General features: G+C 35.7%; 2 protein-coding genes, 2 long non-coding RNA genes and 1 pseudogene across 5 annotated transcripts; all 5 read left to right on the top strand.

The window, feature by feature from the left end:
* Window positions 1–413: 413 nt before the first annotated feature.
* LOC147516708 (uncharacterized) lies at window positions 414–2,325 on the top strand. The gene is made up of 3 exons (XM_086589185.1): window positions 414–681; window positions 766–895; window positions 1,277–2,325. Exons 1-3 carry the CDS (start codon window positions 549–551, stop codon window positions 2,121–2,123), a joined length of 1,110 nt encoding a protein of 369 aa, XP_086445311.1. The 5' UTR covers window positions 414–548; the 3' UTR covers window positions 2,124–2,325.
* Window positions 2,326–5,885: 3,560 nt separating this feature from the next.
* Window positions 5,886–8,139, top strand: LOC147516707 (uncharacterized; annotated as a pseudogene). The gene is made up of 3 exons (XR_015213038.1): window positions 5,886–6,980; window positions 7,079–7,879; window positions 7,963–8,139. The product of XR_015213038.1 is annotated as an uncharacterized LOC147516707 (transcript).
* Window positions 8,140–9,091: 952 nt separating this feature from the next.
* LOC147516706 (uncharacterized) lies at window positions 9,092–9,943 on the top strand. The gene is made up of 2 exons (XR_015213725.1): window positions 9,092–9,157; window positions 9,251–9,943. It is a non-coding gene; the product is annotated as an uncharacterized LOC147516706 (long non-coding RNA).
* Window positions 9,944–10,171: 228 nt separating this feature from the next.
* On the top strand, window positions 10,172–12,266 carry LOC147516705 (uncharacterized). Its single transcript, XM_086593356.1, has 5 exons — window positions 10,172–10,286; window positions 11,610–11,709; window positions 11,798–11,842; window positions 11,937–11,984; window positions 12,106–12,266. The coding sequence occupies exons 1-5, from the start codon at window positions 10,263–10,265 to the stop codon at window positions 12,264–12,266; spliced, it is 378 nt and encodes a 125-aa protein (XP_086449482.1). The 5' UTR covers window positions 10,172–10,262.
* Window positions 12,267–12,318: 52 nt separating this feature from the next.
* On the top strand, window positions 12,319–14,234 carry LOC147516704 (uncharacterized). The gene is made up of 3 exons (XR_015213724.1): window positions 12,319–12,580; window positions 13,790–14,086; window positions 14,166–14,234. It is a non-coding gene; the product is annotated as an uncharacterized LOC147516704 (long non-coding RNA).
* Window positions 14,235–14,263: the final 29 nt, after the last annotated feature.

Below are 14,263 nucleotides of genomic sequence, written 5' to 3'. Positions count from 1 at the left end.
CTTGGGCACGACCAATCTAAGCGCGCGCGCTCTGATTTCTTCACACGAACATTACATGTTTCTCTATTCTTCCTCATGTGAGGGATAACTCCAACAGCATAGTTGTATATAATTATAATGTACTGTCTTCTTTAACCATGCTACATGGTTGTCTGGTGAGATAAGGCAGATGAATTCATAAGTGTGAAAGAGACCTCTTAAATTGAAAAGAAAAAAAATGATCTCATCAATGAGTAGGAGATTGATACACGTGAACAGACAATCGACAGCTGACAAGCTAGCAACGACTCTTTGTTATCTGACGTGGTATAATGTCCAACCTTAAAACTTTAATTAATTCTTCATCAACTTGTGCACCTCCATATTTATGATAAATTTTATTCAGACTTGGTCACGTACACACTTACAACACAACCTTCAAGACTTGATGACTCCATTAGTTAGCAGCAATCACAAGGCATACATTTTATAAATGTGAGACATAGTGCTCTGTCGGGATGTCTTTGTGAATTGTGACTTGCTGTGTCTTAGCTACATTTTCCAAGAGAATGGGGAGAGCACCATGTTGTGAGAAAGTAGGATTGAAGAGAGGGAGATGGACACCTGAAGAAGATGAGACATTGATCAAGTATATTCAACTTCATGGTGAAGGCTCTTGGAGATCCTTGCCTAAGAATGCAGGTAACTCTTTCTTTACCAATGCATGGATTTGAAATGATTTTTTTTTTCCTTGTTTTGGTTAATTTGTTGTATGATTATTTGAAGGTTTGTTAAGGTGTGGAAAGAGTTGCAGACTTAGGTGGATAAATTACTTGAAAGCTGACTTGAAGAGGGGCAACATCACTGCTGACGAAGAGGATATCATCATTAACTTGCACCATTCTCTGGGAAATAGGTAAGCCGTTTGTGTTTTTTTCTTGCTCTTTTTAATGCTTAACAAACTCCTCTAGCTCTCTCTCTCTCTCCATGCACTTGCTTATTACCCCTTATCAGTGGCCGGCTAGTTCCCATTTGATAAAATGTACATCAATAAATGTTTACCAAACCAGCCTGCTATTTTGGTGTCCTCTTGCTGCCCAATTTTTCCCTTAATAACTGGACATCGAGATCAGGGCCATGGCGGGTTTGTAAGCTAGACAGGTACTGATTCCCTCTTTAGATCCAATTACCCAAAAATATTTGCGCCACCAAGCATCTGTAGTAACAATTTTGGCAGTCAGATTGCGTCTCTAATTAATTACTCGACTAAACTATACGCTCAATTCAATTGCTGTAGGTGGTCTTTGATAGCTGAGCAACTCCCAGGAAGAACAGATAATGAGATCAAGAACTACTGGAACTCTCACTTGAGTAGGAAAATTCACAGCTTCATGAGACCCACTGGTGAAGCGCTAGCGGTGAAGTTGGGCTTACCTAAGATGGATTTTGGCTGCAAGCAAAAAGGCGGTAGGAATAACCGATCATCAACAAAAAGGAATAATAATATCACCACCATATCAAGTAATGTTGATGTGTCTATAGTTGTACAAGAGAAACCTTCTTGTGAAGTTACTCTTGTACCTGTACCCGTGCGCATACAGCAGAAAGAGACCTTAATGAGTTCAATTTCAGGACAAGCAGTTGATGATCAGCAAAGAGAAAGCATGATAATGGATCCTTATGAGGAGAGACAATGTCATGTAGTTAATGGTCCTTATCAAGATAGTGGAGGAGGAATATTGGGTCCTAGGGAAGAGGGAAATAATGTGAATATAGCTAGTTGCACTAATGAGGAGAGAGTGAGTGATATTTTGGTACCACATGAAGGGTTACCATACACTAGTAATATTAATAGCAATGCATGGATGAATTCAAGTGGACATTTGACTTGTACTGGGAACAGAGAAAATGAGATCATGGGCATTAGTGAGGAGAGAGAAATTGGACTCAATGCTGGAACAAGCGAGGAAGGAGGAGAGAGTGATGTTTTTAGTTGTAATGGAGACTCTGGTGGTGAATTGTATTTTTCTTCTTCAATGACTTCATCGTGTTATGGACAGGAGTGGATTGATTTGATTTGGGATGGTATGATAGAAGGTCATATGATTTGGGGAGAGGGCGAGGATATGTTGTCTTGGTTTTAAGAGTAATGTACGTAGTATCATTTTGTCTGCTACGAGGATTGCGTTAACCAACTTCTCCTGTCGTAGCTTTATAATTTGTACTCTTGTTTGTCTGGGTGGGAGTACCGTGGGACAATGTTCCTTTTGTATTTTCAGTATTCACTTCGTAGAACTTTTTGTAGGTCTACATTGGTGCTCTGAATCAAGGTTCCTACTTAGTTGAGATATATGGTGCTGGATGGTCTTCAAAGTCGTCCCTGCTTATTTAACTGAAATAGTGTCCTCCAAACCTTTGAGAAAAAGTTGTAACAGTGTTGTAAGCGAGTCCCGAACACTCAACTTCTAGGGGTGGAATTTGAGCCGAGTAGCTTGGGCTTGGCTCGTTTAAGCTCGGCTCGCACTCGTTCATTTAACTAAATGAGCCAAGCTTGAGTCCATATTATAACTCGTTTAATAAAGGAGCACGGTGAAGCTCGGCTCGATAAGCTAAAATAACTGCTTATTTGGCACTTGGCTGCCGTGTTAGAAAAAACTTACCTTAGAAATTTGCAACTCAATCTCATTTAATTTGTAAATATTTTGGCCTGGAAATTTTAGCCAATACTAAGATTTGCTCTACTTTTAGAATCCCTAATTAATAGCAACACTTATCAAGGATAACTAATCACACAAACACACATTATAACTAATCACACAAACACACATTGAATAAAGTTATAGAATCTTCACAAAAAAAAATACAGTTATAGCATCACAAATCTTTTTAGCCTGCACCAAAAGGATTACGAATATAGCAGCAGACATATGCCCTTTTGTCTCGATCGAAAATCCATTTGTTCCATAACCATTCAAGATTTTCTAGCACTATTTTTGTATTTGGAAATCATATAGGCATTTGATTCGATCCAAAATCAACCTTTAGTTGGAATGACTTCAAAATTTAACGGACCTTGAGAGTTGGGAAGAAGTGAACCTTTCAATGAAGATTAGCAAGAACGTAGATAAGAAGTAAACATTTCAATGAAGATCAGCAGGAGTAGAAATCCAATGATTTAATATAAACCATCGAAGAAGAAGAAGAAGAAGAAAAAAAAAAAAAAAAAAAAAAAAAAGGAGGTAGATATATGACTTAAGTTGTACAACTAATACGAAACAACTTATAACTTACGTTTCCGTTCTCAAAATTGTTTCAATGGAATAGGGAAACAACCAAAACAGTCTCAATTGTTTCCAACTAGCTTCTAATTGTTCTTTTAAGTGATCCATGTAGCATAACCAAGTAATGAGAAAATGCTACATGGGAATTTTCAAGTCTACCTCAGATGTACTCTGCTTTAATATAGAGAGAAGTGATAGCCGAGCTGCTCAGGCTTGGCTCGTTCAAACTTAGCTCAGGCTCGTTTTATATAATATATGAGCCAAGCTTAAGTATATATTAAAACTCACTACCAGTAGTGGATAAGTGCTAAAATAGTGACGTGACACTTGGCACCTCACTACACCAGATTTTAAAAAAAAAAAAAACAAAGCTACCGACACTTTTGTTTTGTCTTTGTGTGAGTACGCCCACCACGTGTCGTTGAACTCCCCTAAGTGTCGGATCACATTATCACAACCCATAGAAAAAACTGTTTCGTTCTCTCACCAAAATAAGAAAAAACTTGTTTCGTTCTCTTCATCCTATTTTTCACTCTCAAAATAGAAAAATCACTCTAAAAAATCACTCTCAAAATCTTCATAATATTTGATCGATCCTCAAATCGCTATCTTCAAAGAAATCTACAATCTCTTCGTGTAATTTCAATTATTTCTTTATCAAATCTACAATCTCTTTATCGATCTAAGCGATTTATTTCGCTAGATTTTAACATTTTAAAGATTAATTCATATAATCTTTATCGATATTGATTTATTCACATTTTTTTTTTTTTTTCGGGCCGTATCAAGAACGGATTTGTCGAAGTTCAGATTAATCGGGGATCTCGCCTTCTTCGAAGTTGCTTACCGTGTTAATATATAGGATTAACTAGTATTACCCCCACTAGATGAGCCAATTAGGATTTCCCCTAGATGAGAAATTAGGGTCTCCCCTAAATACACACACAAAAAAAAAAAGTGGGTTGACCAAAAAAATTGTGTGTATTTAGGGGAGACCCCTAATTTCCCATCTAGTGGGGAAATCCTAATTGGGTCATCTAGTGGGGGTAATACTAGTTCACCCTAATATATATATATATATATATATATATATATATATATATATATATATATATATATATATATATATATATATATATATATATTTAGGTGAACTAGTATTACCCCATATATATATATTATATATGTGAAATTAAATGGTTGGAAATAATTAGGATGTGTTTATTTAAGATTAAATTGTTTTTTTTTTTGTTTTTAGGGACTGCCTGGTGCATATAGTGAATATGTTTGCTTTTGCAAAGCTTATCGTAAATTGTGAAGCGCCTCCTTGCGAACAATTCGAGACCGCTTTTGCCGTAATTGTTCTTTCTCTTTCTCTTTTCAAATGTTTTTACTCCCTCGTTACGCCAATGTTAAATAAGATTGGTTGTCGGTGGCAAAGATCAAGTACATAATTTAGAATGCAATTTGGAAAAATGTATATAGGCTACATACTACAGAATCGAATCGAAAGTGTGGAATACAATGAGAAAAAGACACATCAATATGCTAATTTAGCCTTGGACAAGACATTGACTGAGGTATTTTACTCAATATATATATATATTCTACTATATATCACATTAAGGATCCAACTAAGATTTATATGCATGTTCCTTAATTGACACTCATTTAACTCCCAAAGAACAACTAACTGCAAATGACATCTAGAACTGTAATCTAGAAACTCAACAACTTAAGTAGAATAACGACATATATGAAGTAACAACGTCATAAGCCCTTCGAGAAGACCTTATATTTATTTACTCCTACATGTCCTGACCTTCAAGAAATGCTAACAACTTCTAGTTATCCTCCCAATATTCAAGTCGTCTTGAAAGTCCACAATAAACTTACCTTTCAAAGGGGTACTCAATTGATAGTTTCTTAATATTTCTCGGGAATATGAACTTACAGATAACCTTTTTTTTTTGAAGAAACTCATAGACATCCTTCGAAGATCAATGGGCCTTGGTTAATTTGACGCTATCAATTGGCGTCACTATTGAACTTGTTATCGCTGAAAACTGTTGTGATATATAATGTTTAAAACAACTATTTGTTCATTCAAGATTAAAACCAAGGGATCAGATTTGGAATCGACCAGAAATACTTCCATATGAAAATCGGACAAGGTGCGCTCCATGTCCTACAAATTTACAGTCTAAAACGAAAAAGATGAGGAAACATTGACTGTGGGGAATAAAGTAAATATATATAAAATAAACCAAACAAATAAACAAACTTTGAAGAAGTATGCCATGCTGCTTACTATTGACAGTGCAACGCCCAACTTGGACTTCTTAGCCAAACATATTTGACCAACAATGAGATTCAGTTGTCACGTTGTACGGCACACATAGTGATCTTATTATACATTTCCATTTCTTTATTGTTGTTTACTTGTTTATATCAAAGCCAGGGTTCAGATTTTGCTGCTAGCAAAAAATTGTTAGTGTAACTATTTTGTTTGTCGTGTATTTTCATAATAGATAATGGCATATGCTGTTTAATTTAACTTGGGTTTTACTTTATTTTGATGTTTTGACATGTTTTATTAGTTTTCATGCACTTAACTGAGGATTTTTGAATGAGCATGCGAAAATTTCATGAGTTTTTGTGAGTTTAAATGGATAATGAAGACTTATTATTTTGTTTTTAGTTATTGATTGTTCATAATGTTGTGAAATAATATGTACTTATCTACATATTGCATTAAGTAGGGATGAGTTTGTCACGTCCCGACAGAGAGTGGATGAAGGAATCAGTGGGGAGTGATGCATATCTAGATGGAATCGAATCATTCCTTGAATTCATGAGGGATAGTTTAGGAAAAGGAACTTGGTCTTCTTGTCCGTGTGCCAAGTGTTGCAATGTTCGTGGAATGGTTGATCCAAAAACCATTTTTGTTCATTTGGTTCGTTATGGATTTGATGAGTCTTACACTACATGGTATTTTCATGGGGAGTCATTTGTAAACAATGTTGGGAATTTTGAACCTTTTGGTTCATCCTCTCATAACTCTCCCGAAGATACCCATCCTCAAGAAATTAACTTTGTGAATGAAGAGCTTAGGACTGTCTAACTTGATGATTTGGATGAATGCGTAGATAAGATTAGTTCGGATGAAGATTTCAATGCGGATGAGATAAGTTCAGATGAGATTAGTTCAGATGAAAATGTGAATGTCGATTGCCATAATGAACAATGTAACCAAAATCCAGTTAATTTAAAAAAGGAGATGAAGTTCAATAATTTGTGGGAGGATGTGAAGAGACCAATATATTCCTTATGCAGACAAGAAAAGACTAAGTTATCAGTAACAATTGAGTTGATGAACCTCAAGACAAAACATCAGTGGTCCGATAATAGCTTCACAGAATTATTGGATACGCTAAGAGATATTCTTCCTGAAGATAATACATTGCCTCTGTTTGTATATGAGGCTAAAGAGCTGATTAAATCTTTAGGTATGGACTATGAAACAATCGATGCATGTCCCAATAATTGCATTTTGTATTGGAAAACACTTGAAGCTCTTCAAGAGTGTCCTAAATGTGGTGTGAGCATATGGAAGAATGTTGAAGCTGTTGATCTTACAGACAAGAAAAAGGCTAAACCCGTACCAGCAAAAGTCTTGAGATACTTCTCATTAATACCTAGGTTACAAAGATTGTATAGGTAAGGCTTTGGCTTCAATACTTGTACGTTATCGCATTTACTTCTTACCCTTTGAATCAATCAGTTTTTAATTAAATATATGTATATATTTTTTTTAGTGTTCCATGGATTGCGGAGAACATGACATGGCATTCGAGGGCCATGGTTGACGAAAATAGAGTGAGACATCCGGTTGACTCTCTCAATTGGAGCACAGTTGATGCAAAGTGGCCAGAATTTTCTGCTGAGCCACGCAATGTCCGTCTAGGACTTGCGACAGATGGATTTAATCCGTTTTCTCATTCTAATAGTTCTTATTCGTGTTGGCCTGTTATGATTGTTCCATATAATCTCCCGCCATCTCTTTGTATGGTTAAACAGTTTATTATGTTGTCCATGTTGATACCTGGGAAAAGTAGTCCAGGGAAAGACATTGATGTCTATTTGCAACCCCTAATCTCCGAGTTGAATGAGTTGTGGTCTACAGGCACCAAAACATACGACTCTCATAGTAACACCACATTTACTATGAAAGCAGTTTTGTTGTGGGCCATACATGATTTCCCTGCGTTTGGCATGTTATCGGGTTGTAAGACTGGTGGAAATTATGGTTGTCCTCCATGCGGCGAAAAGACATATTCAATTAGGTTAAAACATGGGAATAAGAATGCATATATGGGCACTAGGAGATTTCTTCCAGAGGATCATCCTTTTAGGCGACAAAAAAACCATTTGATGGGAAGGAAGAACATGGGGAAGCTCCAAGAAGATTGAGTGGTTCCGAGGTAAAAAGCAAAGTGGAAAGTTTTGAAACGGTTTATGGAAAGGTAGCACGAAAGAAAGGGAAAAAAAATGTTGATGATGAGGGCGTGACTGCATGGTCGAAAAGATCAAAACTCTTTGACTTGCCATATTGGGAGGTAGCTTAATTTTCCATTTCTTAATTTGGTTTGTCGTACATCATTATACATCATTGTAATTTGTGTGTTTTCGTGATTAACAGTTCTTGTTTAGTCCTCACAATGTGGATGTAATGCATGTGGAGAAAAATGTAGCCGAGAACCTTATTGCGACAATTTTGGAAATGGACAAGAGCAAGGATGGTTTGCAAGCACACGCTTTTAGACTTGAAGGAGATGAATATAAAGCAACACTTGTGGCCAAAAGAAGTGGGAAATAAGTTGTTGCTACCAAAGGCTGATTTTACTTTATCCCAATCTGAAAAAAAAAATTGTTCTTTGAGACCTTAGCCACATTAAAGGTACCTATAGGATATAGTTCCAATTGGAAGCAACGGGTGAGCAAGGAAGATTTTCAATTAAAAGGCTTGAAGTCGCATGATTATCATGTAATGATGCAACAACTTTTGCCGTTATTACTCATGCATTGCTTTAAAGAACATAAGCAATTGCGAGTAGCAATCCGACAATTGTCAACATTTTTCAACATCCTTTGCTCCAAAGAAATATACCTCGATGAGCTTGAAGCTGCTAGACAAAGAGTGATTGAAGCGTTGTGCGTTTTTGAGAAGTATTTTCCTCCTTCATTCTTTGTCATCATGATGCACCTTGTTGTGCATTTAGCGGAAGAGGTAGAACTTTGTGGACCTGTTTGGTGTCGGTGGATGTATGTTTTCGAACGGTAAGTTTTATGAGTGAGCTATCTATATTTTTGTTATTTGATATGAGTAATATATGTTGTTAATTTGTACTAGGATGATGAGAGACTACAAGAGGTATGTAAAGAATCCAACACATCCCCGGAGGTTGTATTCTTTGGCGAAACGTTGTCGAGGAATCAATAATGTATTGTATGGAGCATATGCCCGATGGTTCAAAGGGAAGCTACAAGCGAGGTAAAGAGAGATTCATGGATGACACAGAGAGCTGACAAATGAGAAACCTCTCAATAAGAAAGGCGATATAGATTGAGTAATGTGCAGTACGAACAAGTACGTAGATGGGTATTGCAGTGCTCAAAACTTTCTATTCCATGGCAAAAGTAAGTCTACTCTTGTCATGTTTATAATGTTATATATGAGACCGTGAAACTCTAAAGACCTATTTAACTTGTCTCTTATGTCATTTCATTGTAGGAAATACCAAATATACTTGCAAAGATTTAAACCCGAAAGTGGTCGTAAGAGAAAAGGCAACACCGAAACACCAATGAGTTTTATTCCTTGGTTAAGGGAACAAGTATAGTTTCAATTACCTTAGTAATCACTTAGAGTAACACGTAGGATCATGTAGTTCTTGCAGAATAATATTAGCTTTTTGGATTTTTGACAGCTACAAAATGAAGAGGTTTCTCCCATCAAGAGACTTGCTGATGGTCCCAACTTCCAAACGATTTCGTATAACACATACCAAGCCAATGGATATGTGTTTTCTATTGCTGAATGGGACACTAACAAGACAACTCAGAATTCTGGAATTAAAATGAATGCGATGACTAACTTTCGTGCAAGTGCAAAGGATAAGAAGCTCGTGTCTGATGATACTACTTATTATGGGATCATTAGACAAATTCTCGAACTCGACTACTTTGATTTTACTATAACTGTTTTTTTTTTTTTTTGTGATTGGGTTCGTGTGGAAGATAAAGTGAATGGATGTTACACTGATCCAGATATTAATTTAACATTCGTGGATTTGAGCAAGTTTAAAGGAAGTTCGAAGATTGTAGATGAGCCTTTTATTCTTGCCTCACAAGCATCACAGGTTTTTTATTGCAAAGACCTAACGAGGAGTGGTTGGAATGTCGTGTTACATGCTCCAAAGAGAATGACTAGAGACATGGATGCGTATGAAAACCCTTTAGTTTTTGAGTCAAGATTGTAACGAGACACTTTTGAGTTCATTAGTGTTAGAAGATAAATTATTGATGTTCACTAAGGTACTTGGTCTACTGATCCCGTTCATGGACCCGCTGTAATGGTTCTTTTTTACTATTTATTTATTGAATGGGTAATTGTTTTTATATTTCTATTGTTTGTTTTCCATGAGAAACCCAACTACTCACAATACAGTTTCACCTAAATATTTATGTGCATTTGCTAATTCCAGATATGTACTTCTTATGTCTGAAATCTTAGTGACTTGATTTGTCGCGATGCTGATTTGGTTTTTATATCGCCTTTGTCCGAGGCAGCATTTGGCGTTGTTATTGAAGCGTCTGTTACTTTATATTTGTTCCATACGCTACAATTTGCATTCTAAGTTTTGAATTTTGTATGCTTTTGTATTGGCAGTGTTGGGGTTTCTGCTAAGTGTGTATTTGTTGAAATCCATAGGATCGGATATGTCGGGACAGGAGAGCACAGAGGTACTTTCTTTTAAATACGTAAAATTTCAGTTTGATCGGTCATGGTATCCATGGAACTTCATGGCCTGCACCCCTAACCGTTGCAAATGTGAGCCACTGAATCAACACTGAATCAACATCACCACTGTAATACAAAATTATATAAGTTTCTGGATAAATTAATTCTAAAGAGAATGTAGTTGAAATAAATTAATAATAAGAAAATCAACTTTGAACACCCAAATTCTTAAACCGGCAAAGAATCATTTCTTTGTAAATGGGAAGAACCGATATTTATGTATCATTCCAATTTCTGTTAAGAGTCTCACTCGTGTGTACAACAAGAAAATCAAATTAATAACTTTATCGGGGACTTCTTAAAGTTATTTTACAGAATTTGATAACTCTTATCTATATATACTGATATCATATTCTTGATATCTTAGCTAAGAAAAAAAAAAAAAGTTTCAATCATAAGCTAAAAAGAAGCCACCGCATGCCATTCAATTATATGGAATCCTAGTCTTGTTGGCATGGAGAGCTTTCTGTACATCCGCCTATTATAGTAAATCTCAAAGATATTTTTCTGTACAAGGATCATATCCCGAATATTGCCCTCGATAATCTGAGAAAGAAAATGTACAGAATATTTAGCACCATGAAATTTTTGTAAAGTATCTAAGTGTAAGTGTGCATAAATATTCTTATATAAGTGAAGTGGATTACTGATCTAAACTTATATAATTTAGATACTGGTTGCTAGGGATAAGTAGAGACTACATATTTAGCAGTCTCTACTTATACTGGTTGCTGGGGATCATACTGGTTGCTGGGGATTAGCAGTGGATTATTTGGAGTTACAGGAGGAGGTATCTGGTCTTCTGTGGGAGAAGTGACACCTTGTTCTGATTTTGCTTCTGCTATCCAAACTCTTTCACTATCTAGTAGAGGAGAATCTTCAAGATTTGGACAATTATGAATCTCCAAATAGTTGGTCTGGGAAATGCTTTTTGAGTTCTGGCCATTTCACAGTTAACTTGTGTAGAAACTTCAAGCGGAACATTATGAGATTGATACTGGTCAATCTCAGAATCTTGCAAAGTCAGGGTTGTATGCTGTTGCATTCTGGTACTGTATGTACAACATTCCCTTGTAGTCCAATCGGGGTCTCAAAGGAGGCTCAACCAGTTGATACCAAACAAGCCGTAGTCACGATGTCTTCATAGTAAATGAACCAGTTGAACTAATGACTTGTAGTTCATGAATTTTGAGGTTATTTTAAATACGTAAAATTTTAGTTTGTTAATGGTTGCTGCCTAATAGTCTATCTTTTATCCTATTAAGAGCTCAAAGCAAGCGGAAAAGAGGGCTAGGAAGACAATGTTATCAATGGAGGCTGTGATGGCTAGAGATCTCAACGGTGGCATACATATTTCTGATTCAGGTACAAAATTTAAATCTAATGAAGGGTTGGCAATTATAGGCACTCTATTTACTCAATACTAAGTTCGCTAGTCCTTTTATACTTGCAGACTCGAGGCCTTCCTTAGTATCCCGTTTTTTTGAGCATCTTGGGGGTAGGGATTTCCTTGCAACACAAATAAGAAAAGCATTATAATCTATTAAATGTATTGCACCTGTATCTGATATCATAACTTTTCTTGATTCCAGGATCATCATCTAGTGATTCCCAAGTTTCTGGAGGTGGAGATTCTTGTGGTACATATAGTATTTGTTTAGTAATTTTATTTGTTGATAGTTATTCTTTTATATATTCCCACGAATTGATTGACATATTTTTGCCTTTTCAGTAATTTTATTTTTTATTTTTATTTTATAGTCTCTTCAAAGGGAAAGAAGAAAGTTGAATTTGACTCTGACGGACAGCCTGTTGGAGACGGTTCAAAAGAATTTTCTAGTTTGCTTGGTGGGACAACAAAGACACATTGTCCTATCTCTTATGAGAGTTTCAAAAATGTGCCTAGTCCAACAAAAACATAATCTGAGCAAATATTGTGGTTAGTCTTATGCTCTTATCCATTATGGTTCTCTCTTTTTTTTTTAGTGTGAGTCATTATGGCCTTTGCTTCATCTTCTTTTCTCTCTACTAACTTCACGCCCCCCATTTCAATCTCTTTCTCCAAAACCAACTCACTTTCAAGAACTTTCTCTGTTTCTGCTACTACTACTACTACTGTTGGTTTTCCAGTAGAGACCAATACTAAAACTGGTCTTGAAATTACTAAACTTGGTATCTCTGATGAGATTGTTTCTCTCTTGCTCGTCGTGGGATTATTGAGCTGTTTCCCATTCAGGTACTTTGTGTTTTATAAAATGTTAAAGTATTGTTTTTTTTTTTTTTTTGTGGAATGGTGTTGTGGGTTTATGTGTAGAGAGTGTTGTTTTTGGGTTTTGTAGGTGAAAGAATGTATTTTTAGAATGTTAGAGTGTTGTTGTTTGGGTAAAGGCAGAAGAAAATGGGGATTGGACTATTATTTATCTAATGTATAAATATAAGATACATTAGATAAGGGATCCAGGATTTACCTTGTACAGGAAAGAGAAGTGGACTCTATAGAATGGCACTAACTGTCTCATGAGAAATGACAATGTATAAGGATATAAGGAGAAGCTAACGTACATGCACACCTAGAAGAAACAAATGTCACAATAGTCATTTTTTGTTACTGAAGGTTTGCAATGGTTATAATCCTATGTTCTACTAAAACAGACAAGACTTTTGATGGAACCTTGGGTAACCAAATATATTGCAAAGGTTCGAACGAAAAGAAAGTCCATAGGTCTCTACTGTCTAGTATATAACTTCATTTATGATTCTGTACCTGTTTTTTATACTTTTGTACCTATAGCAGTGGAGTAACATGAAAGGGATAGTATTTATTGAAACATATCTAGAATAGGTACATTAACTAAAATAAAACAAGAAGGAAGAGAAAAGAATAAGAGATAATATTTGAAGAAAAAAACAAATATCTAAAGCAATAATAAGTACACAAAATTGTTGCTGGATTAACTTTACAAGCAGCTAGTCACTACTCATCCTGATTTACTATGAGATGAAAGACTTTTGTAGTTTTCTCTGTTCTAAATCTTCTACATAATAAGTATGAAGTTTGGAAGAAAATGATCGTCTATTCTACTGCTGAGTTGTAATCATTCGCAAGTGTTGTAATTATGAACCTGCTTATTGCTCGACGACTCTCTCGACTTGACCAAAGAAACGACGTTGTAATTAACTAGTTTCTTCATAAATCATTACCTAGACATGTCAAAAATAGAAACTCCAGTTAGCACTAGTAAGCAGATTGTTATCATCTGAAAATGTTTTTCCTAGTTTCTAATGTGTGTCACTGTGCATGTCCTAATAGCACTATAAATTACAAGATTGTATACTAGTATTCTTTCATTGTTAGTGGTATTTGGCATATAAAATAATCGAATATGTGCTATTTGATAGTTTGACCGTTTCAAATGTCTTTTATTAATATTAGATTCTTATACAGAAAGAATACAATGTGGATGATGCATACAAAAAGATAAATCTGAAGAAGGTCGCCAAAAGCTTTAGGGAGTTTAAGCATCGTCTCCGTGTGAAGTACTATGACAAGTATGACAATGACGTCGATAGGAAAAGGAATTGCCCAACAGGAGTGAAATTGGAAGAATGGGAAAAATTCGTGGATAATGAATCTAAACCTTCGAGAAAACTCATGCGGACAAAGGGCAAGACGGCTAGAGAAGCTGTGAAGGCTTTACATACATCAGGTAGAAGGGGAGCAGCAAGGACATTCCATGATATGGTACTAATCTACCTTGTCAATTGCTAATTTTATTCGTAACACCATATTTACTTCTAACAGAGTTGGTAATGTTTTGTAGAAATCGAAAAATCCGAATGTTAAAGTGACTAGAACGGATTCATATATGGCTATCCATACTCACAAGGATGGCTCTTTTTTATTATGCCCGAGAAAGGA

This window comes from Coptis chinensis, chromosome 2 (genome assembly GCF_015680905.1).
Source record: "Coptis chinensis isolate HL-2020 chromosome 2, ASM1568090v1, whole genome shotgun sequence".
NCBI lineage: Eukaryota > Viridiplantae > Streptophyta > Magnoliopsida > Ranunculales > Ranunculaceae > Coptis > Coptis chinensis.
The sequence above is the reverse complement of the archived record's forward strand: the minus strand, read 5'-3'. Positions and strand labels throughout refer to the sequence as shown.

What these genes read in the sequence shown, in the direction of transcription:
- LOC147516708 (XM_086589185.1), top strand. Translation starts at nt 549, where the DNA reads ATGGGGAGAGCACCATGTTGTGAGAAAGTAGGATTGAAGAGAGGGAGA. An exon ending in ATCCTTGCCTAAGAATGCAG is followed by an intron (nt 682 to 765) that starts GTAACTCTTTCT and finishes GATTATTTGAAG; the next exon opens with GTTTGTTAAGGTGTGGAAAG. An exon ending in CACCATTCTCTGGGAAATAG is followed by an intron (nt 896 to 1,276) that starts GTAAGCCGTTTG and finishes CAATTGCTGTAG; the next exon opens with GTGGTCTTTGATAGCTGAGC.
- LOC147516705 (XM_086593356.1), top strand. Translation starts at nt 10,263, where the DNA reads ATGTCGGGACAGGAGAGCACAGAG. An exon ending in CATACATATTTCTGATTCAG is followed by an intron (nt 11,710 to 11,797) that starts GTACAAAATTTA and finishes TTATACTTGCAG; the next exon opens with ACTCGAGGCCTTCCTTAGTA. An exon ending in TTTTTTTGAGCATCTTGGGG is followed by an intron (nt 11,843 to 11,936) that starts GTAGGGATTTCC and finishes TCTTGATTCCAG; the next exon opens with GATCATCATCTAGTGATTCC.